Below are 25269 nucleotides of genomic sequence, written 5' to 3' on the forward strand. Positions count from 1 at the left end.
TTGTCTGTATAATACTAACGTTTATGATATCTATCAACACCAAACATCTATCGGTTTCAATCAGAGATAAAATAAAACGTATTGAGAAATATTTACTTACCTCTTCCGCACTACATTCTAACAGTAGGCTAGTGTTTAAGCGTCACTTAGAAACGGATGAAAGATTTAAGGCGGATAGTAAATACGTAAAACAAATGGCCGACACGATTGGCGGCAGTCAGGTAGCGGATTGGTCACCTTTCATTTTGTTTCTTTTTACTTTTGTTTTGCCTCCCGTTCCCACCCGAACCCCGATCCGAGCAAAGGGGTACCACAACTGCAACGCCGTCTTGGTTCCTTTGCAGGCTGCGGAGTCGTCGAGGACATCCCGCTCTCTCCGCCCAGTCCGCCACGACCCACCATCAACAATAACACGACACACCTCAACCACAACCACGGCAGCAGTCCCTTCCGCTTTGACGAGCTGCGCAGTCCTTTCCGCTTTGCAGACGACCCCGGACCCCTGCCTCCGGGTGCCCTTGTCGGCCGCTTAGGAGACTCCTTGATACCCAAGGGAGACCCCATGGAAGCCAGACTGCAAGAAATGCTCAGATACAACATGGACAGATACGCCACCCAAGCGCTAGACACGCTGCACATATCCAGAAGGGTCAGAGAGCTCCTGAGCGTGCACAATATTGGGCAGAGGCTGTTCGCCAAGTACGTGCTGGGCTTGTCGCAGGGAACCGTGTCGGAGCTTCTGTCCAAGCCCAAGCCCTGGGACAAGCTGACGGAGAAGGGCCGGGACAGCTACAGGAAGATGCACGCGTGGGCGTGCGACGACGGAGCTGTGATGCTGCTCAAGTCCTTGATTCCTAAGAAAGGTAAGAGGCCCGCCGTCGGCCTCTTCCGAAACTCGAGATAAATCTTGAAGCCCCTTAGTTCGATTCACATCTCATAGGTCTGTCTCGTGTTCTTGCGGTCGGTTCGTATTCGAAAATGCAAGTCGGCATCGCAATCTGTTCCGCACTCGATGCTGGTGGCATACCATCGCAATGATAACAGTCGATTATCCTTCATTTTGTATTACATTCAGAATGCTGGAGCGGTCGATGGTATGTTGCGAGCGTCTCTGCTTTAGAACTAACAGATGTTTGGTTATTATCAGGTATAGCATCTCCTTCCTTAACCAACTGCGGTAAGGTGTTTTCTGCTTTTCAATCTCTTCTGACATTCTCCATTGAACTGTTGCTAGATGTCAATGTTGACCCTTAAATACTGCCTGATGATCGCGTAACATTTGTAAGCCACCTTTGGAAATACAGTTCGATTGAGATTTGATTTTCGAATATGGTCGAATTTGAAATAATATATCTTCCCGCCTTTCCGCCTACACTGATCTGCCGCCTACCGCCCTCTGCCACTACAGATTTATCTATGGAGTTTCGGAATCGGCCGCCTGCGCTATCATCTATGCTTTCTGTGCTCTACTTGTCTTTAATGCTTGCCTATGTTTATGAAAATGTATATAACGCTTGTCTGTTTACAAAATGCCCGCCTAAGTGCATTTGACTAACAATCTCTTCTTATGTACTTGCCGAGGCTGCACTCGCCAGGGTTGGAGAAGGCTCCCTTTGGCTTCAATATTACATATACCACGGTACAGAATGCACTCCTGCCTTTATGATATACAATATACCTACACATTTCGCTGTAACCATTTCCGTACAAACCAAATATGTTGCATTATTTTGCAGGTACCTACATTCTCCATTCTCGAATTAACCATTCAAAACTCCTTTAAATCTCATTGAAATTGTATATTATTTACTGTTCAGTTTGAAAAAATCAATCAGAACAATATCGCTGAAACGGGAGACGTTGCAGTCATTATTGCTTTTTTTGATGATAATTATTGATTGTTTTTATTGCTCCTCTAGCCTTTAAGCATCAATTAGTGAGAGTGTATGCAGTACTATTTCAAATGCCTTTTCACTGGTCAGTTTAAATTATTCCGTCAAATATCTTAAAGAGAGCTATAGCGATAATTATCGCCAATATCTGATGAGTATTGTTTATTGCTATCGCACCTCAAGCCTCTAGGCAGCAATCCGCGAGAGAGTAAAGCATTCTGCATGACGCTGATCGGTGCAGTCAGCACTTTATGACACGCCACCGTCTGTGATCGTTCTCACTTCGTATCGTTTCCGGCTCATTAAACCCGACATCTTCACTTAATGTGCCTCTCGCCCTTCCCGCTCTCATATCGCTCGTCTCATCTCGCCCCCGTTTCCCGCCAAGACAAATAATAATAATACAGTCGTGGGTACTTTAGGCGCGAAAACACTGCGCGCGTTCGATTTTCAAAACGTTCTCATTGTGTTTGGTTAATGAGGCTAGCCGCATTTTACTCAAATAACTAGTGAAAGACCAGCGTTCAGATTTGGAACGAAATTTATAACGTTGTTTTAGCCGGATTCATTAATTAGATCTAAGTAGCCAGGTAATTCCATACCTTCCTCTTGCCAATCTCCCAACTTCCTTCAACCTCACCACATCCACATCATGGGAGTATCACTATATTACTATTGGAGTATCCCAGGCAATTACTGGCTCTAGGCAGTAGAGACATTTTTTTAAACATTCTGCATTGAGGAATTGAGATCATTGAAAATATATGAAACTAATATTTCTACAACATATTTCTGTCAGGTATTATTACCTTCTACATTTATACACATAGTTATCACCGCGAAACCAGTTTTTACAGAGCATTTGCAGAAAAGAAGGGCAATCCAATTCGAAACAATAATCTAGAAACATACATTATAATTGCCATTTTAATAATGACCGCCGAGTATGCTATTTGTTATAATATTATTGTAATTGACGCGCAGAGAGAATGTTTTTTTTTGCTCGTGGCATTATACGGTTAATTCTCCCCCATATAATGTCAAACAAACGCCGACAGACGATGATTTCTTTGACTGTTGGCCATTTTACTGGTAGTTTGACCAGCAGAACTCATTTTACAAGGATTCAATCAGTCAAACCTCGCTTACAAGAAGAGCAATTAAAAAAATGGCCAATAATTATTATAAGAGTGTGTCATTTGTCTTGTGCATCATGCATCATAGAGGCGTTTTCTTGAAATGGTCGTAATTATCGTTTTGTATTTTTAGACATTATTAGTTTATTTGTTTTACGCAGATTAACAGTTTTATATTAAATCAGATATGTAGAATGGGCACCTATACAAGACAATAAATAATACTACAGACTTTCTCGTTTTGATCACATTTCTTACACATTTTAATAAAAAAGGTAATTTAAGAATAACTACTAAAATTTAAAAAAAATATTAAAATAACCACTTACAAGAAAGTTTCTCACTATTGACATTATTACAGTTTTTTTGTTCACATTGAAGAAGACAAGACTAGAGTAATTACATACTAAAAAAAAATTAAAGGTCAGTTTAAGTTTATTTCAAGGGCCATCTTTGAATACGATCAACTATCAATGAAGCAGGATGAAGGTTATCGGAAGCAATAAATCCGGGACAATGAATCAGCCACAGTGAACATGCATCACAAAAACAAATTGCTCGTATCACCTTCGTTATACAATGCGATCAAAAAATGAATATATTCTTCTAGCTGCGCATCATCCATAAATTAAGAATTATCGCGGCAAAACAGACTCTCTTTTCAAAATAATAAATTTCAATAAACTTTTTCTTTTTCCCGGCGCCATTGTGCGCGGGTCCAACGGGGGGCGATTTCCCACGCCGTTCCGACGCAGGATTTTTTTCCTACCCGGCAACTAAACGTAACGTAGACACGGAATTCATAATATCGAAGATATTTTTCAGAAGAATTTTTCTATGGATTGTGGCGCAATAATAAGGCCATTAATCAAGCGGCCACTGGCAGTATTTAATAACTGTTGATAGCTAATTGCCATTGCTCCGGCGTCTCAGACTCCGGAGTCATTTTCTCCGGTAACAATTTTACATTCTGCGTACGTTTTCCGAGGCAGGATTTCGAACCGTTTACGCCTGCACACTGGTTCAGCCTTAATCGCTCCCCGAGCAAGCAGACATTATGTGGGAACTAAATACATCAAGTTATGATGAAATTCATACTCATTTTATAGGCGATTTACCTACTTTGTCGGCAATCTCACAAAGTGGCATCTCTTAGTAATTGAGTACGATACTCAGAAACACAATATAAACAAAAGAAATTATAGAAATCCTTGCATTTTCATTATTTTCAATACTTGAAACTGAAAATTTGAGTTAGTTAATAATTTACTTTCAAAGATGTCTCTAACGTCGGAATCTGCAATACTTTGTAATGAATACGCAAGATTCCGCTATCTGAATCTGCATTTTCCGGTGGCCGGATAACTCGTCAAAATAACAAAGAATGTTATGAAATAAAAACTAGGTTAAATAGGTGACTTATTTTAGTTTTTTTCATCGCTTTTAACGACGGTATATTACTTTTTAAAGGTGTGTTGAATTGTCATTGGGTTGAGTTATCATAAAATGCGGTTCCTAGTCACATGCTACTATAATAAATATATTACCTTACGTATTATTTATTTTTTCCAAACTGTTTCATTTCCCGAAATAATAAAGCGTACCACAGCTGAAGTTTTCCCTCATTTCCCTCGAATTCGATGTTTTTCAGCATTCCGTCAATAAAGGCAAATTTAATAATAAATTAACGAACTTTCCGACAGAAGTTTTCCTCGAATTTTTCGATACGCGTAAAAACTACACAAACCTAACGAAGTCATCGTATTTTAATATCAAATTATATTCTCCCTAATAAATGGCCAAATAGCTCCCGGATTTGCGTCATAACAGACCCCCGCAGGGGTGGCCAACCAAGAAAGTTTACTTCTTTGAATTAAAATCACTACATTCGACTACATACTGACGATGGCTTCAGAAAGAAAATTGTTCAATCTAATAATATAACCTTCATTATTTCCGAACTGAAAATTAAAATCACGTAAAAGAAGCATTATTCAAGCAAATACGCATCTTTATAAAATATCAAACCGGAACAATATTAATTTACAATTGCCCGTATCTTGATCAGTGGGTATTTTTTTACTGTTTAGAGAAAATTTACGTTGCAATAATTATGTACTAAAACGTATCTTGTTTGTTAAAATCTCATAGTGCACAATATCCATAAACATATATAGTTTAACCGGTTTCGTATTTAAATATTATTATTGGGGTTATTTTTCTCAGTGTTGCCATTCGCCACCCCTGTCTTATGAATTTTCCTTGGAAAACATCACAAGGCGACCAATTAGAAAATTCGATAATTTGACGAGCTTTTCCCGCCGATTGAGTAATGTTGCCATTAATCAAACATCTTTGCAAAAAACAGGGGGAAACTTCGCGAAATAATATTGTCCCCGCGAAAAACAGAGTGCGCAAGCTGGCAATAATAATAATATTGATAATTCGTGTTTTACAAATTACTTTTTTTCTCGAAATATTTTTTCATGCACTGGACGGCATTTGTTTTTGGAACAAAACAATGATGCATATGAAAGTACCTACCTACCGAATCACTAATTCATTTAATTTATTGCTTTCTTGGAATCTTGAAAGATGAAAATTAAGTTTTGATATCAATTAGATTCCCAACTGTCCGGAGCCAGTAGGTCTATGGCCTCTTCAATTGAGGAATATTGTGGGACGGAAGGGAATGAGATAGGGAAGGGGAAAGTTGGGTAGTCGCTGGCTATTCAGATCCGGTCACCAAATACGACTACTGCCATTTCAAGCATCATTTCGATTGTGAATGATAGTCCTTCACTGGGGTGATACTGAGAGAATCTACAACTATGGGTATCTCGTAATAGATTTATTCACAATTTTGTTATGCAAGTGGGAAAAGTTTTCATTTAGAATGTTTCCCTTTTTCCTCATCAGCAACATTTAACAGCTTTTTTATGCAAAACCAATTAATTTCTGGAAAGTAATTTGTCGTTGAACTATTTTCCGTTTTCTCCAATCTTCCATGAATTGCGATTGTCCGCTGTTATTTTGATTCGAAAACAGAATGCAAAACTCATTAATATGCAATAATAACTTCATCCAAAGTTGAATGCATAACATTTAAAAGTCGTTAATTATTGTTATTATTATTTATTAAGTTTATAAAGCAATTTTCATCAGAAAGCCACATCTGTATAAAAATACCTGCCAAACTGACCACAAAGACTCAATAACTACAAACAAATATAAAACCAATCATTTCAAATAAAAAATACCTGTCCATTTAGTAAAACAAATGCGTTTTTCAAGACATCTACAAATCGACAAATACCGTATTCATTCAATTTGGAAAACATTGTAAAATAAGTTAATAAATGGTTTTTATTTAAACACAACAGGCCAAAAAATCAGCAAAAATAGCAACACCAATAAACACGATTAAGGCGATGCACTACGTCGTGTAATATTTTAAATTGAGCCGCTATCAATAACAACCCTTACGTAGATGGCGATAAGGATTAAATTCCCGCTTAACACCATCCGCCTGTTTTGATTTATGGAAGAAAAAAACATGGCCAAAAAGTGCCTTTTATTTTATTTTGTGGATGTTCAGGCATAAATATTTTATTTTTTTCCGATCATTTTATAAATAACTTAATTTGCCACATTATACAATAAAATCATAACCGAAAATAATGTATTGAGTGCAGGATCTATAAATTTATACATTTTGAAAAATGTTTTGGCTGTCCAACTAAGAGGAATTCCAGTTTTAATACAGTTAAAATTAAGACAAATTAGCATACATATTTTGTACAACTAAAGATTGAAAAAAACGAGAGAAAGAATAAAAAAATTTTAATAGACTAAAACATAAAGTTTGTTTATAATACTTACTAAAATAATAATAATAAATAAGCGATAACATATACTAATAAAGGATTAAAACATAAAGATTGCTAACTACATATTACAGTCACAAACCAGACATTGTAACCAACAACTAGATATTGTATTTAGATAGGTACTCGCAGATCAAAAAATCTAAAAACCAGTTATTCAACTCGATACGTATTTTTAAATAATCAACTAAAACTACTAAGTTCTTGAGTAAATTGGCAATAGCCTTTTCTTTCAAATCGGTATAGATTATTACACTTCTAAGGATTGTCTATTCAGTGGTGTTGTATCATTCAAATTATGAACAATACCTTTCAGTGATGGGCATTATTAATACATTTTCACAATCAAAAGTTTCAATTTTTACGATCAGATGGTGTTTTGAATTAGTTTCCCGATAAGAGCGCCCTTGAGTTGATTTTCCACAAAAACGACGTTATACAAATCATCCAAATACACTTATTATTATTACTATAATTGAAACAAACATCTAGAAATGTATTACATTTAGATGAATCGGTCCACAAATCACCGAAAACCACAATCATTAAATAATCCCTTTTAAGGTGATGCCTTACGTAGTAATGCAAAATCATGTGTTTTTGGTTTGAAAATTTGGTCGCCCAGAAATGTTTCAGATGCTTTAATTAAATATTGCGAGTAGACTACATTCTGGCCTTTGAAATAATCGAGTAATTTTTAGATAAGTTTTTTTATAAGCCTGGAAAAAAGAATGTATAAGGCCTACGAAAACTAGTTAAAGTTCAAAATCTCCTACTTACGAACCCATTTTCGGTTAGAATTTTATTGTATAATGTGGCAAATTAAATTATTTATAGAATGATTGAAAAAAAATTAAATATTTATCGATGAACATCCAAAAAATAAAATAAAAGGCACTTTTTGGCCATGATTTTTTCTTGCATAAATCAAAACAGGCGGATGGTGTTAAGCGGGAATTTAAACCTTATCGCCATCTACGTAAGGGTTGTTATTAATAGCGGCTCAATTTAAAATATTACACGACGTGGTGCATCGCCTTAAAACAAACATCGACGATTATATTCAGATCTATATTTTGACCACAAATAATGCGATGGGGTCATCATTCAACCATGTCTTTGCTTAAGTGAATAATGTCATTTCACACCGAAAATAATGTCTAATATCGGTGCCCTTTCTGAGAAGAGGCCTCCCACAACTGAGAGGAACGAGGACTGATCCATGCGACCAGCATCCTTAGTGCCGCGTACTTTTGGCCTTTGAGATTTATCGTTTTGGCCTGCAGTTGATATTATTGAACAGGGGAGAAGCCACAAATAATTTTAATTTGATTTTAATCCAGCGTTTTAAAGTTTCATTTAATTTAATACAAAAGGATAATAATGAAATAATTTTCACTGTATCCAAAGCTGCAAATCTGTATTTTTTTATTATTTACTGAAGCATCAAAAACTCCCTAGCAGTGAGTTCTGACGTCATGAAATTTACACAGCTCATTCTATTAAGAATTCTCAAGTCAACACACTTACTTTGGCGCGCTAAATCATCTCCATCATGAGTTGTTAAATATTAATTAAAATTTAGAAAATTATTTGTATTCATTGTCTTTATTTTCATACAGTTTTTAATAATATTTGACTTAAAAATGATTCCTTTATTTGGGTTAGGTTAGTTTAGGTTAGGGTAGGTTATTGGCAAACGCAAGTTATTTAGGTTATTGCGGCATCTGAATGCACCCCTGTGCGCGAGTCGGTCAGTAAATAAGCTGGCACTGCGCCTACTGTCAAATCTGGCAGATTTATCTCCCATTCGGCGCTCTTGGTGTCGAATAGCCACCTCACCCGGCGTTGCCCGTACCACCTAAGCTAAAGGCCTACCGCCGCTAGATCCGTTCCGACCTCTCCTTCAGTCTTACAACCAACGTGTGTAACAGAGAGAAAGGTCGCAACTAAGCCCATACCCTGCCGGCTCCACAGATCGCCCGCGATCCAAGACGTGATAATCCACGATTAATTGATTGTGTCCATGTCCATCGAAGATAAACGACCGGACCCTGCGTTTTTATTACTAATATTTAAATATTTGTACTCATTTATCTTGTTTATTATAAATTTATACAATCTTCGTCGCGGTACAAATCGGAATCTTCGAACGCCGATCTGTCTTGAAAGCGATTGCATGAAATATGATATTCCCCTCCCATTGAATTATTACCTCGTTCTGACAATACAAAAAAACTGCTCTAAAATAATAAATTTAATCACGGATAAATAATAGCTTCTGTACCTATTCAAAAAAATGCTAACATCAAAAATTAAAAAAATAAAAATAAAAAAAATCGTTGACAATGCAAAATTACCCCGTGCGGTGACCCGTCACCCCGCGCTACCCCTTGAAAGCTTTCGATATTCCTCGTTATAGACACCGAGTCATTTGTCTCTCAGATGATTGGGGAGAGCGGGTGGATGGGGGCAGATAGGTACGCCGTGCTGTTTATTATTATTTATGATTGAAAACGATTTGTTAGAGTGACGAGGTAACCCGAAATTTTCTCCCCCGTCGGAGATGGGTCTACTCATTGTCTCAGGGTTTATTATGCAAGAGATGATGGCACATCAATTTCCTGACAGTATTGTTCCGTTTCTGAACCACCCCTCACGATCGAGGCCTGAATTGAGAAAATTCAAAAATATTTCTAATTTTAATGCCGCCCTCCAAAATGAAGCCTCCGAGACAAGCAGTTGGAACAAATACGTGGTTATTTTTAGTTTTATAAAATAGGTAACTACATTGCTATCATACATGGATACAACAACAAAAAACTATAATTACCTCTATTTTTAGCTCAATTGATGCATGCTTTACCTATAGATAAAGAATCTAGTTAAAATCTGTGATAATTTAGCCAAAACTTCTTGTTTTTAAGTCGTTCGTTTTAAATGATTTGGATTACCATACGTTCCTGTGCTGCTATATCTTTCAAATAACAGAACGACCATAGATTTTTACCTGCACCTACATATTTATTTATACCACAGATAAAACAATAAATTTACTATTTAGACATGCTGCAAAGTAGGTACTTTTACTTACCTGCAAACAATAAACTATAAAATAAATAACCTCATTATTACACCTGACTTTAAGGGCCATACACATCGTTGTAGGTACTTTATCTTTAGCGATATTCCCACAGCCGAGTGCTGCCAGGTCTGTGTAACAAAAAAAACGGACAATAAAATCGCGTAGGTGCTCGCCTAATAATTAATCGCGGGAGCGTCCGGCGTCTAGGGTCGCCCGGGGCCAACAAAGCGAGATCTAGCAAGAAAAAACGCGTATATATATACCCTTATAATAATGGCGAGTTTGCTACACGTCACACAATTCTAAAGTTCGTGAAAGCATCGTTCGTCAGGAATTACTTCCTCTGCGGAGCCCGGAAGCGCCCGTGCCGCCGCCCCGCTTCTGCTAAAAGATGGATTCTTTTGAAATCCAAACACTGGATTTCCTAACACGCGGACTTGGACGCTTTCGAGCCAAAGTTTCGGTGATAAAACGCGACGGATGCTCGGGCATAAAGCAGCATAATAAAATGGCAAAAACCAAACTTATTTGGATCTAAGTTTTACAAACATAATATAATATTATTACCCCTTTCAATCTAATATTACAATGCATCAATTCAAAACAGATGCTATTGAGATATTCACGTTTAGTCTAAGTTCTTGGCAAATCAGTTACAATTTTGAAAAACTATTGTATCGATTTGATTGAAGCTCTTCCGATAGTTTTAATCTTCATTTCAGCTCTCCGTTGCTAAGAATGTATATTCGAGAATTACATAATAAAATTTGGTTTTGTTTACGTTACTGCATCTCTCTATTTCGGGACTAATATTGGAAAATATGTCATCTGCATGCATCTTTTCGTATGAAAACATATGCCACAACATATGACAAAAGCTTGAAATTTACCTCAAATCCAAAGAATAACGTCCCGTGCCTTTGACAGAATCGTTAAAAAACAAAGATTCAATTTTTAGAGTGTGGCGCATTGTCCATCGAACGGGCGGGAAAAAATATGTAAAACAAACGACAGACGAGAGAAAATCGGGTTTGAATTGCGAGGTGGACCAAACAAAGAATTATAAATCTGTACCAGAGACAATGGCCAATTGATACAAGGGTTGGGAGGAATATTGCCGGAGACCGGACAGGGTCATTCGAGGACAGATTATCAAAGGGATCGGTTATATCACGCTGTCTATGGTGTGCTTTGCCATAGATGCGGGCTCGTTTATCTGTCGCCATCTTTATTTTACTGTCATACAAACTTGAAGCGTTCCTTTATGAACACAGCCCATTGTGAACATGCATTAAATGTAGATAAAATCAATGACCACATTGATCGATATGGCCCCATTTAAAAATTATAAGCAACTCCATTTAAAAACATGTTCTGTAAAAATATTTTATAGGTTTCATTGACATGGATATTCATGCAATTAATTAAAAAGGAACACAAAATGCTCAAAAATCGCAGTTCGAAAAGCAATTGAAATTTCGTTGTGCATGACTCCTGCGTAACTCTGTTTCATTGAACTCAAATATGCTTTGAATGTATGTTTCATTTTCTAAATTAGAAATTATTTTTTGAAGAATTGAGATAAGCGATAAAGTACCTAACTATGATATAATATTTTTAACAGAAAATTATTTAATTGTCATTTTCAAAATTGAAACTGATTTGTCAAGAATTAAGACCATCCCTTGATTGTTCACGTGTCTACGCTAGTTTATCACTAAAATCGAATAATATTACAACAAACCCTTTATTAATGGATTTTTGATTTCTCAATAGTCTGTAATAACCAGCCCTCTTACGGCCATAGAAACAGAAATATAAACGGGTAGGTCCCCACACTCTGCTTACAAAGCACTGAAAGTGAAAAATGAAAAGAAAAAGGCCACCCATTCCATCCGGGTAGGGAACAAACGTATCACTGAGTTATCATTTATGGATACGTCGCGGTCTCCACTTGAAACATTGCATATCCGGTCAATTGTTTTTTGGAAAAAAGCACGCGAACGGTGGGAGCTTTCTTTATTGGTCGTTTATTTCATGTCTTTTGACGTGCGCTCATAATGTTTGCTGTTCAGTTTTTAAATCACTGTTTTATGGAGACATTTTTATTTCTAATTCCGCCACATTTGACAGCAATAATACTTCACACCTATGTGTCCTGTTTTTTCAAATCTGAATTGGAAAAGCTTCTTTTTCAAAATTGAACTTTTACACGGAGAAAAATAAGTATTGCTAATTTATGAAGAATTCGGTTTCCTGGTATACTTTTAATCCTACATTTGCCTCGATAATACATAAAGACGAAATGCGAAAATATTAGGATTTTCATGAACACGTGTTCTAACATCGTCAAATACATTCGTATTTTACTAAAAGTATATCGGGAAATATAACAATTCATTCGTTAACGGCCTGCAATCCCGTTTTTAACCGGATATCGAATAATTTGAAGAGTTTCTTAATAAATTGGAAAAGCATTTTTTTTTTAAAGCTGAACCTAAATGTAATTTTTTTTTATTAAAATAGTAAAAAATACTGTACAAAACAAGATGCTTCTTTTTCCTAACCCGAGAGATTTGAATGCATTTTTTATTATATGACATTTGAACTGTTTTTTTTTTAAATCTGAATTTATATGAGATTAAAAAACTTTTTTTTTCCATTCTGAATCTATTCGAGATATGATTAAAAATGCCAGATTGTACATTAAAAATTATCTTAAAATACATGATGTTCACTGTGATGGATGCATCGTTAAATCACCCTTTCACCCTATTTAAATTTCTGTTACATTTTGTATACCCACTTACCTTTTTTAGTTGATAAACAACATTTTTTTAATTCCTAAATAAATGTGACAGTAGTACCTAACTAAAACAAAATTCAACTTAAAATTTTCTTCAAGTTATATTGTTCTCTCTCCCTGCCAGCTAATTGACCAGACCATTGATAGAACAAATCGGTAAAATTTTCCCGACTTCTCTGCTTTCTTTTTCCGATACGTCGCTGTCCTCCGCTGTCGGTTTTTTTCTGTCCCGGTACATGGCAACACCGGCCGGACTAATTATACAAACGATACAAAGGGACAAAAGAAAATGGCAATACAGACTTGTGTTCCGGATTTGAATTCGTGATATGTTATTGGCGGGAACGATTTGAGCGCAGATATTTCTTTATCTTTATGAGGACACACAATATCGCAGTTCGAAAATCAAATATTTTTCCAACACAAACTGATTCATTTTCTTGTTATAGCTATTTCGTAAGGTTATGTTATTATCTGTTATACATTTCATTACTAAGCTTTTCTTTAACAAATTATTGCATCGTTTCAGTCAACGAAAATGTATACCTTTTTAAATTTTGATTCAAATTCCATGTACTCGCAAAACAATACATAATTCCCATTGCACATAATAATAATAATAATATTTGGCTGAATTATATAACGCCGTTTTCGTGAAAAATCGCCTTTACGGCGCTGTACAAATATATACATTGCATAATAAATAGCGACTTACATCGAAGACCTATCTAGTGACTTACAACTAGTAACAAGGCAAACTACTGACTTAAACTAATGCCTTACATCTAAGACTTGTATCTAGTGACTTACAACTACTGACTTATATAAGCTTGTAACGTTGTTTACTCAATGAAGCAACAAAAACTCTCAAAGCGTGAACACTGGCGTATTGAAATTTGTACAGCTTTTTATGGCTGGAGTTTCCAAGTCAACGCACTTACTTTTAGCTCGCGAAGTCATTTCCATGATGAGCTATAAAGCTTTCAAATGTGAATTAACATAAATTAATATAAATTTACAAATTTTGGACTGCATGAAAAAACGAATTAGGTAATTTGTTGATATTTATTTTCTGTAAACAGAATAATTCTACTTTAACAGAATACGTTAGTACACCTAACGATAGTAATGTGGGTGTACCCGTATAGAAAACAGTTTGCGAACCACAAAGCAAGTAACTTACCCGAAATGTCCATGTTTGGTGCAAATTTGATTTCCATTAATGACCCAGGAAGTTTGGCGATAGCCCGTCGGCCTGGTGGTAGAGCGTCGCTGGTAATGGACTAACGAGGGTTCAAAACCCCGTCCAGTTTGTACCTACTTATAATGGGGATGTCTCCGAAATGTACCGATGCATTAGGAGCGGGGGTTGATATATGAGTCCTAATCATTTGTCGATAGGAAAACTGTTGTTAATCCTAACCTAACCTAAATTTAAAGGATGTTTAATGCTATTTATTATTTTGATTAACCTTGCAATCACCTTGGTGGCAATATACACACAAAGTTAATGTCGGTGCTACCTTTTTTAATGTTTTAAAATACATTTTAAATGATTGTGTAATAATAAAAAAACTTAAACATAATATAAGAAATGTAAATTAAAATTACTTTAAATATACTGAATGTCACTACAGGTATGCAGGATAACATTGTAGGCAAAGTTGTTATAAACGAACGTGATAGAGATTATATCGCAAATTAGAGATTCTTAACACCATTTCATTCATATTTGAAGGAAAAAAACGCTAATTCGAGAATAATAATTTATTGTTAAAAGAAAAAAAATTAATAATAATTATGAACTTTTTATTGTATATCCTAATAATTTTATACTAATATCTTAGTTTACTTAGTTTGTAAAAATATTACAAATTTTGAGAAAAGTTCACACAACGTTTGACCGCTGCCTCGTGGGAAAACTAGATGGCGTCCGCTTACTACAGCTAATTGGTTTGGGTCTCCGCTGTTTCCCGAATCCCCTCGATGTTATGGTGATCGCATCCGCACCAACTTTTCCGAACATCACAATATTATTAACACCAATGAATATTAGTTTATCCGTAGGGTGGCCATGATTTATCGAACTTCCGAACTTTGCCGTGTTTGAGGCCGATGTATCTTTGCAAATCGAAATGAGATTGTAGTTTATTAGTTAGCCTATTGTTTTGTGATAATCCAATAACTTGAATACGAAATAAATACACAGACTACTATTTATGTTTAACGCGTTAAGATCGGAGACTATAATTCAAATTATACCAAAAATATTTAGAAAAAACAATATGGCTACTTATTTTACTCGGCAGTTAAAAGCTCCATAACTAAGGTCATAGTTTACCTACCGAGCTATAAATAGTTGCGTTGGTTTTCAAATTCTTGGCATATTAAGCTGTGCAATTTTCAAGTCGCCAAGACTCACGGTAAGATAGTTTTTGCCGGTTTATAGTTGAGATTCAAGCGTGAAAATTACAATTCAGGTTTTTATAGCATATAAAAATTCAAGCTAATAAAATTCTCTTCACGCGCTGTAGATACAAGACAATTGCGAATTATAAACATTATTCAGAAGCTATATAACATTTTAACAATTCGCGTTCAATGCTAATCCATATGCAACTAAGTTAACCATCGAACCGTCTGCGCGTCGTCGTTATAAAACAGTTAAAATAACTTGTCGGTTTTATTGCTCGCGATTTGAATTGCATATTAATCACGGCTGGTTAGATGGTTATCCCATTGAGCCATGGTTACTGCTGATTTTACGACTTAGGGAGTTCGGGTTCGGCTACCGGCTAAGATCATTACCAGTCTTTGATTGGCGAATCGCTGTTAATGATTCCATCAATTCTTCAATTGACTAACATTGAGTTACTTAATGGATTTTGACATATGTGAGATGACACGACTGAAGCTTTACTACCCGACTTTGAATGCGATTGTATTGAAAATGGAATATATTGAATATGCAAGGATCTATACCGCGTCTTGCCTTATTTTTATACAAATATGTTGATATTTCAAAGCTCCATATTTCCTGATTCAGTTTACTTAAAGAACTGAAAACAGATGCGTTAACTTGGATTTTTTTTTGAGACACGATGCGTTTGTTTTCATTGCGCCAGAATTCTTCACTCTATAGTTTTAGCTGCTTCAAACATATATATTTTTTATTCAAGTGTATTTCAAAGCTTCATATTCGTACTTTAAAAGACTTAGCGCTGAAGGTAATTGCGTTAATGGCTAAACAGAAAATACTGTACAAATTTCAGTACCCCTATGTAATGTAATTCATTAAGATAATGTGCTTCTATTTTTAATGAGGATCATTTTTATTTTTGTGTTTTAACAAATTAGTGTCGTCTTTTTGTTGATATAACGCCATCTGTTGACACTAAATGCTAAAGTCTGACCCCGGGCATAGTTGGCTCGACCGCCGCGGTTCAGTTCTCCGCTAAGACATTCTTAACGAGCTTAGCTCGTTCTGGGTTGTTGTGTTTTCTTTTCTCTACAAGATTAGCATGTTTGCGACTTCATTCACAGTGTGCGTAATGTACTGAAGTGATATTATGAATAGGCGTTGAATTTCATTACTTATATTATAGTATGCGTAATTCGTCTCTATTTGAATAAAGAATGTGATAAAATGGCAACTGTCGAATGTGTATTCCATAGATAAAAACATTCTGAAAACACTCCAGAAAAGTCATAGAAAAAAATCAAATTAATATTGTATTGATGCAGGTTTCATGTTGAAGACTGCTTCAATTTCTTGCGGCTCGAGTGTTGCCATGCCATAGTTTGGTACTTAGCCGACTGATACCATTACTAAAAATTACTGATATAACGGGCCTCAGTTCAATGTTTAAGTACCTACCCGAGTAACCGAAATGGAAAAGGGCGGACAGGGATAGAATCGGCGGGAAACGATGACAAATATTGTTTTCCACATTACACTAATTATATTCCGCTGCAGAATTTCCGCATGATCCTCTATGCGTTGTTTGTCTTAGCTTTGACCACATAAACATGTCGGCCATCCTCCCACATGCTTCTTCTCTTTCACAATCGCCAATGATCACTTTATCAACTTCTTGCTCCCAGCAAAACGAAGGACCGGGTAATTGGAGAGAAATGGCGTTTATTATTTATTTGTTTTTTTTTTTAATTCAGCTTCTTAGTGTCAAGCTTTCATGGCAAAATACATTAATATATTTAAGCTATGACAGAAACATCTTTTTACGTTTTGACATGAAGATAATAAATTAGCTATGTATCCATTATCTCTTTTTTATGTTTACATAAAAAATTTGGAATTCCATCTTATTGTCATTGAAATAATTCAAAAATACTATTACTTTTTTACGATAAAGAACAAGGTAGTGAAACTACCTAGTACTTAATTATGGAATAATCTTATCGATTTAGAACTAGGTACGTATCTATTTAAATTTTTAAAAACCTGATTCTTAATCTGTTTATATTTTTTTCTGGTGCATGATTCCGCTTTGAGTTAAAAAATCGAATATCTTGTCACGCGTGTAGTGAGTTATTCTTGCGGTTTGGCGATTTCGCCTGCATTTCGCAGTGTGATTTGCGATTTGCAATTTGCAGTGCGAGATTATTTGTCAATGCGACCGCAAGGGGCGATCGTCGACCCCGCGGCAAGCCGTGCCAAAATCTCGTCCTCTCATTGTGCATTTAATTTCGGCCGGTTGAGGGAAACGACATTTCAAGATGGCGGCCGTTCGGAAGACAACCTTGCAACAGTTGTTACCGAAAGATAATCGCCTCCTCTTGAAGAAAATCAACTAAAACAACTAATGCAAGAGTTAAACTAAAACAATAAGAATCCTTTGATATATTTAGCGGTTAATTCAACGAGAATGCACAATAATACCACGTTTTGAATGCTATGCTTTAGTGTCCGACATACATGAATTATTTCAAAACTCTGTCACTGTTGTGGAAATTTATTTTGAAAATGCATTATCATATATAAGACGTTAAATTTCATTGCGTAAGAAATGCACTTATTTTACATTACACAAATGCTTAACGACAATAAAAGATCTCTGCGGATAATTTAGAAGAAAAGAACCACAGATCACAAATATGCCATCCTGTACCAAACAATTTTATTCTAAGCTATCAAACTTCCACGACATTGAAAATAGTTGTATGATTTCCATTGATCATCATCAGCCATTACCCGACAATTCTCAAATGAAGACCTCCCCGAGTCTTCGTTCAATCAATCAATCGACTGCTAAGTGATAAAAGCACGCAATGTAAATCTATTCATTATTATTTGCCTTCATAAAAAAATTAGCCGCCGATCGAAATTTCTAAATTGGACAAAGGCCTGTCAGAAATACAAAACAGTTTTACCCCTCCCCCCTCAGAACAGAAGGCCTCCTTCATTTGAATTTCTAATATCATTCCTATTTTGAATTACCTTTTGAAATCGATTACCTCCTTTTCAATTCACGTTTTCAGCCCATGCGATAGTATTGTATTAATAATACGTTTTTGTATATTTTTTAACTTCTTCGTTAAGTTCTTCCTAGTGTGAAAAGTTATCATTTTAGGTACACTGCGTGATAATATAATGTGTACCTATTATCTCACTGGCAAGTTCCCAACTTGACTAATGAAACACATCACAACATTCCAACTGCGATCAAAGTCGGCAAAAATAAGTGAATTAGGGCTCAGGTGGGTGTACATAAGGTAGTTGGGTACCTACCCGCCTGCGGTAATCAAACAAAGCTCACTTATACATTTCTAATCAAAGGGGGGTAGGTTGTTTTAAGCTGATTGCAAATATCGTTCGGTAATGGAACAGTCGAATGATTGACGATGATTTTCAAGTTTTTCCCAGCACGCGAGAGTTGGCAGCGACTGAAAAAAAGATCGAATGTTCGTTTTGGCGCCGAATTACTTCAGAACACAACACTAATAGGACGGCAGACAAAGTGGAAATTTGATTTCAGAAAACCCCTTCGAAATGGCCGCTCGGAAATGTGGCAAACTCGATTATTTGGCATTCTCACAATAAGCTGTCCAATTGCAGATACGGAATTTATCTAATTAGATAAATACAAAATTCTATATCAAATGTGCATTTAACCTGGCATTAAACCGTCAACCTATCGAAAATGCTGAAGTTCTATGCAGTACCTACACAGCAATACAATGTCTCTGGTACTTACCATCTACCGAGTGTTTTTTCTATGCACTCATTTATTTAAATTTATCGCAGATTCCGTAATCTTTACGGGCACGTTCTTTCAATGCACGAAATGTCAAATTTAAATTTTAAAGCTGTTAATTCTTTTAATTTAACGCGGCTTTCTTTTGTTTCCGTGAAAGCCGGCGGCCTTATCTTTAAATATAGGAGTAAATCAAACATTCAATAAAAAGGGCTAAGAAATGTGGGGGGGGGGTGTGAAAAGCCATAATGTAGCCGGGAGGAATATTAAATAATTTTGTAAACTAGGCACACTGTAATACCCTTAACACAGTGTATATATATCACGCCTATCGACTGGGCCTTGAACTTACCTTACCAGGAAAGCTCTACACTGCTGCATATAATGCCATGTTGTAGTATTTTCTTTGTTTGGACGGGATTTAAAATTTTGAACACGCTACTTACAATGGCATAGGTAACTGCTATAACATCTTAATCAATGATTTTAATAAATTCCTTCAACTTTCATTGGAGTTAAAACATTTAGATTTTGTTTTTAAAACATTGATTTAAAAATATTAAAATGTCCTTATTTTATTATAGGGTGTCCCTGCCGTCAAACCATTTTTGTTATATTACTTTACATCAAATACTTAGTTCATTTAGCAGAAGACGGATTGATCATCAATACGAAAACAATTATTCAAATCACCTTTGTTTTGAATTTGATTCTAATTAAGCTTCAATGAGGATGGACATTTTAAAAAGTGCTGCAGAACGCACGGTGCCACAGAATACGGGGAGATCAGTATACGGAGTGTTAAAGCACATAGAATGCTACAGAACACCGGGAGTTACAGAATACATGGAGTTATACAGAACACTGGGTGGGCACCTCTGTTCCACCCTCCAGGCCTCAGACAACCCTTCAAGCTAGTTTGGGAATCCACCCCGTAACCAAATGACATGCAATACTTCTTGCCCGGGAGCGGGGGCTGAAATGGTATAAAATGGGTGCCGGTGATTATCGGGCACGCGATTTCAATCATTAAACCCCCACACACTATCCCTGCAAGGTTTCTATGCAGACGCCTTTGATACAACTGTGTGTGCTTTATAAGAAATTAGCATAAATCAATATCTTCGCTGGAAGGACATTACTGTATGCCCGTGTTGGGTGGAGAGTGCTCCAATGCGACAATCAATGAAAACGGCTTCGACACAATGTTTTTAACGGCCAACACGCCACGGGAATTAGCTGGTGGCCTTTTTTCGGGTTGGATTACATTTCTTACACAATCTTGATGGGGCGCCTAAGTGAGTACGCATTGTTATCAAGATATGGCGCTTTGTTGCGTACAAAACACTCATTTCTGTACGCCATTCAAATAAAAATATTTAAAAGCACACTAAATTTAGAGTTTGACATGCAGGCTTTCGTGAAGGGATAAAGTATTTTGCAAATTGTTGGCAATTTTGATCTGATGTTCAAATTGTTTTTCGTAAAAGATTTTTGAAACTGGGATAACTCTACTCGAAAGGACATGTAGCAAGGATGAAAGTAGACCATCAAAATAGCTTCTTTATAATAAACTTACAGGGCGAAGCATTGTTTGGGAGACTTAAACTAAGGAGTTGAATGATGTGGAGGCACAAACACTGTATCTTTTGATATTAGTAATTGTAGGGTGAAAACAGAAAAACTGCACAAGACAAGAGCAACATGATGGCCTCAAAGTGATTTCCACAAGTTTGTTTGAATATCAAATTGCATGGAATATGGAATCCAGTGTCCTAAAATACGACACAATAATAATTATTTGCATAAAGCTGCGAAAACCGGCAGTGGCCTGCGACTATTTCGTAACACTTCTTGCCCAGTGATTAATCAAAAGCATAATGCATCTAACGAAGAACTGCGAATAACATGATATGTTAACCACAGCAAAACTGCTGGAGATTTAGATCCTCCTTGGAATGTCACAAGCCGCAAGATGGCATGTGTGTTTGCGTCATGTAATATCTTTATAAATAATTGATACTTTTAAGCGTATAACCAGATCGTTTTCGTCTAGAATTATTGTTTCCCCACTTTCGTAATTTTGTTTTCAGTTGCGGGCGTAATTCTTCCTTTAATATAACGCCTCTGACGTCAAGGGGAAGATCTCCTGATGTATGTCATCTTTGAGTTCAAAAAGCGTTCTCCATAAATTTCTCAAATATTTTCACTTCTTATTTGAGACCACGCGATGACTATTTTAGCAGGATTTAAACCGCCGGGATTTATTATTATCGGTTTTAATGCAGCTGTCCGGGCGGATAATTTATTTGTGAAAACAAAAAGATAAATTCAACAACTCTTAGTACCATTTCGCTGGATTACGATACGGACGAATTAAAGACGGTCAACAATGATTTTGGCCACTTAAGTTAAAATTCCGTTTGCTTGTTTAATGCTTTCATTGGGCTCTGATCCCTTGAATTTGTCAAATTCTCGGCGTCTTGAGTTTTATTTTGAAACCGAACACTGCAGAAGCTTTCAAGTTTGTTTATTGCTATACAACCGCGAATCAAAACAAAAGGCAGCCACTTTAAATAGCGGCCATTATTGGCTGAGTTTGCAAATCCTGCCGCGAGATGGCGGCGCGTCGCAACAAATCCCGCCGATAAATCCCCTAACGGCCGCAATTAATCGAAATCAAACATGATGCGGAGTGCATCACCGGCTCCGCTGAGATTGTTCTATTTCGGTGCACAATGCGTCCGCTCTCAAAACAATACAGCGTGGGAGGATATTCAAGTGACATGACACTCCGCGGGTGTTGACAAAACAAATTCTGGCGGCAAAGCGACGGAGACATCTCGCGGATAAATCGCCAACTTTATAGCGGCGCGAATTTTACGCGTTCGATCAAGCTGTCACCGAACTTTCGCGATAGACTTTATGTTGTAGAATTAAGGATAACTCCACCGCAGTCTGAATTCTATTGGGTGCTAATGGGTTCGGCAATAAACGTGTTAAAAATAACAACCATTTTATTAGGCATTTGATTCGGTGTGAGAAGCACTCGAGACACTTATCGAACATCAACGTAAAAGATCCTCTCCGTCGCCGATCATTGATGATAAGTACTGAACACCGATGATTGTTTCGATATAAATAAAAGGCCGTCTACTTCCAACATCAACATGTTAGCTTTTAATGATCCATAGACAATTTACAGCTCGTATTTATAGAGTTTCATGTCATTTGAGATGTTAAATATTCATTAAGGTTCGTTTATTGTCTGCATTTCCTTTGCGGCAAATGGAACTCGATACTTAACCGAGTGGAAATTATTCCATTCTTGTACCTACCCTGTTCACTGTTCATGCGAATTTATTCTGCTCGCATTTCCTCCGATATTATATTATTTCATTCGTCTTATGAATATTCATCAATTTATCTTGCGATAATGGGTGATTATTAGGTGATGCTTTGTAACAAAACAAACGTCAAATTGCGTGTTTATTTTCTTGATATTTAACAGTATTGGCATAAGTAGGTACTAATGTAATATCAATACGTTGTGTTGCTTTTTGTAACTATTGGCTAAATATCTACCGCTGTAATACCGTTGTAATATCTCCCTCTCCCTGATAAACAACGAAGCTCTCAGCAGCAGTTTTGAATAAATGCTCAGTTTTTCGTCTATGGTATATCTAAACACTCTTACAGTGCTAAAAATACTGTGGTTAATTAGCCAATTTTTTAATCCGTTCTAACTTTTAAGATAGGCAGCTGTAATAACCGATAAAATAACTAAATTGCCATAGATTTTAACCATCGGTTTAGGCTCTTAACACGATTGAAACAACCGATTAAGATTCCCATAACATAAGATCTAAGCTCTGGTAATGTAACTTTAAGATGCTAGTATATTAATGATTAATCTTCATTGACTAACCGCTTGTTGTTATCTTTCACCAGGCAAGGAAGGTATGCCCCCGTTCGGGCGAGGAGACTCGGGCGACATGAACGAGGAAAGGATAGCACACATCCTATCCGAAGCCTCTCAGATGATGAGGACCCCAGCCCCAAATGAGGACTCACGAAGCAATGATGACTCCAAATCTCCCCATGGACAGTGTCTGTCTCCTTTCTCCAATAAGGTAAGAAAAAAACTAACTGATTGATGTTACGAATCGAAATGGCAGGCAATACAGAAAACACTGTATTCTATAATGGATTTGCGAATGCTTTAAGAATTTGAAAGTTGTGGAAAATAAGCACTTAATCTAAAAGTATTTGGCTTCACTTATATTTATGCTGAGAATGCAGTGCTTTCTTAAAAATCTACAGTTATCTAGTATGTCTACAGAGTGATTTAATGATGTATGTACAGCAGAATCATGTTATGTGCAGTGGTGTACTATATCGTAGGACTACTGCGGGGTAAGAGGGGATTGCGGGCGGGTGTTTCAAACTATTTACAATCAATTTAAACCACTCTTGGTGTGCACAAATGCATTCAATCGTGCGCTCTTTAAAATGATTAGTCTCTAGGTGTGTCCAAAGTCGTGAAATTTTTAATTGAGAGTACGAAAACACTGTGCAATATAGTTTGAAATCACGAATATAACTGAATGAGTTTGGGAAGTGTGTTAACATTAGAAGAAGTGTGAATGTGGAAAACCCAATGGTAAGAGGACTGAATATAGTGTTGCAAATAAAAAGATGACAAATATTGCAATGCCAGCAATCCGCAGTGGATTTCTGACAAATTAATCTTGTATTCTAAGTTCTAACAACGTTTTTGTTTTTTCGCTACCAGGATTCGAGCCAGAACAGGAGGTTGAAGAAGTACGAGAACGACGACATTCCTCAGGAGAAGGTGGTGAGGATCTACCAGGAGGAGCTTGCCAAGCTCATGGGCCGGAGGATGGAGGACATGCGGCAGCCCAGAGAAGGTTTCCCTGGGTAATTATGCATACTAACTCACTATGAAATACATTTACCTAGATTATAAGCAACCAGGATACCGAACAAAGGAAGTTTGATTCTCTTAATCTAATATCACCTTCTTATTCACTATGAAATACGTAGACCTTATGAATTATTAATTCCTTGAACTCTTTCGTTTGTGAATTTCGCTTTCTGTTTTATTTTATTAATATTTGTCTGTATTAAAAGTCTAAAATGAATTGAGGACAGCAAACTAGAGCTAACGATTAGTTTTTTCTTTCCCCATTACCTTAGTGGCCCGCAGCAACACATGGAGCAACGTCCCCCGGATGACAACATCCGCATGGCCCTAGAGGCCTACCACCGCGAGCTGGCCAAGCTGCAAGGACCAGGTCAGGGTCTCCCACCGGGAATGCCCCAGGGCATCCCCCCGGCACTCCCTCCTGGCTTTCCTGGACTCCTGGCTCTTCAACACCACCACCAGAATCCTCACCTAAACGGAGGAGCAGCAGCGGCTGCCGTGCAAGACCTCTCATTGCCAAAGGAAAAAGCCATGAAGATGAACGGAATCACAGACGATAAGGAAAAGTCGATCGATGCCGAAGAAGCCATCAGACACGCGGGAAGCGCTTTCAGCCTCGTCAGACCCAAACTTGAACCTGGATCACAACAATCCACGGGATCCTCTGCGTCCAGTCCGCTGGGAAACAATATCCTTCCTCCTGCTATCACTCCAGGTGAAGAATTCTCCGGAGCAGCAGCTGCCAGTCCGCTCCAACGCATGGCTTCCATCACCAATAGTCTCATCTCCCAGCCTTCCAACCAGACCCACCACAGTCCCTCCCAGCGCCCCCTCAAGGCTGTCCTTCCTCCCATCACCCAGCAACAGTTCGACCTTTTCAACAACCTCAATACCGAGGACATCGTACGGCGAGTCAAGGAATCCCTCAGCCAGTACTCCATTAGCCAAAGACTCTTCGGAGAATCAGTCCTGGGACTATCCCAAGGCTCCGTCAGTGACCTTCTTGCGAGACCAAAGCCCTGGCACATGCTGACGCAGAAGGGGAGAGAGCCCTTCATCAGAATGAAGATGTTCCTGGAAGACGACAATGCTGTACATAAACTGGTCGCGTCTCAATACAAGATCGCTCCTGAAAAGCTCATGAGAACTGGGAGTTATGGCGGTATACCACGTTAGTATTTTACATTATTTTAAACCCTTCATATAACTTCTTCTTTTACTGAAAGTTTTTCACGATTTTATTTTAATTATCACTCGTTAGAATATTTTTTTTAACCCAAAAAATTACGCTATTGTAATA

The 25269-nt window shown here is 37.0% G+C and overlaps 1 protein-coding gene across 4 annotated transcripts in view; it reads left to right on the plus strand.

Annotated features, from left to right (window-relative positions):
* Positions 1-25269, plus strand: part of LOC149413188 (homeobox protein cut-like) — a 212117-nt gene that overhangs the window by 183914 nt on the left and 2934 nt on the right. For 2 of the 4 annotated variants that reach the window (XM_089645380.1, XM_089645383.1), the window contains 4 exons: positions 345-863; positions 22973-23154; positions 23817-23962; positions 24218-25140. In XM_089645380.1, coding sequence (XP_089501506.1) covers positions 345-863; positions 22973-23154; positions 23817-23962; positions 24218-25140 — 1770 coding nt within the window. The remainder of the gene's footprint in view (positions 1-344; positions 864-22972; positions 23155-23816; positions 23963-24217; positions 25141-25269) is intronic. The other 2 variants (XM_089645382.1, XM_089645379.1) reach the window with 2 other exon arrangements.

This window comes from Hesperophylax consimilis, chromosome 22 (genome assembly GCF_061612785.1).
Source record: "Hesperophylax consimilis isolate HC1 chromosome 22, BYU_Hcon_1.0, whole genome shotgun sequence".
NCBI classification, from domain to species: Eukaryota; Metazoa; Arthropoda; class Insecta; order Trichoptera; family Limnephilidae; genus Hesperophylax; species Hesperophylax consimilis.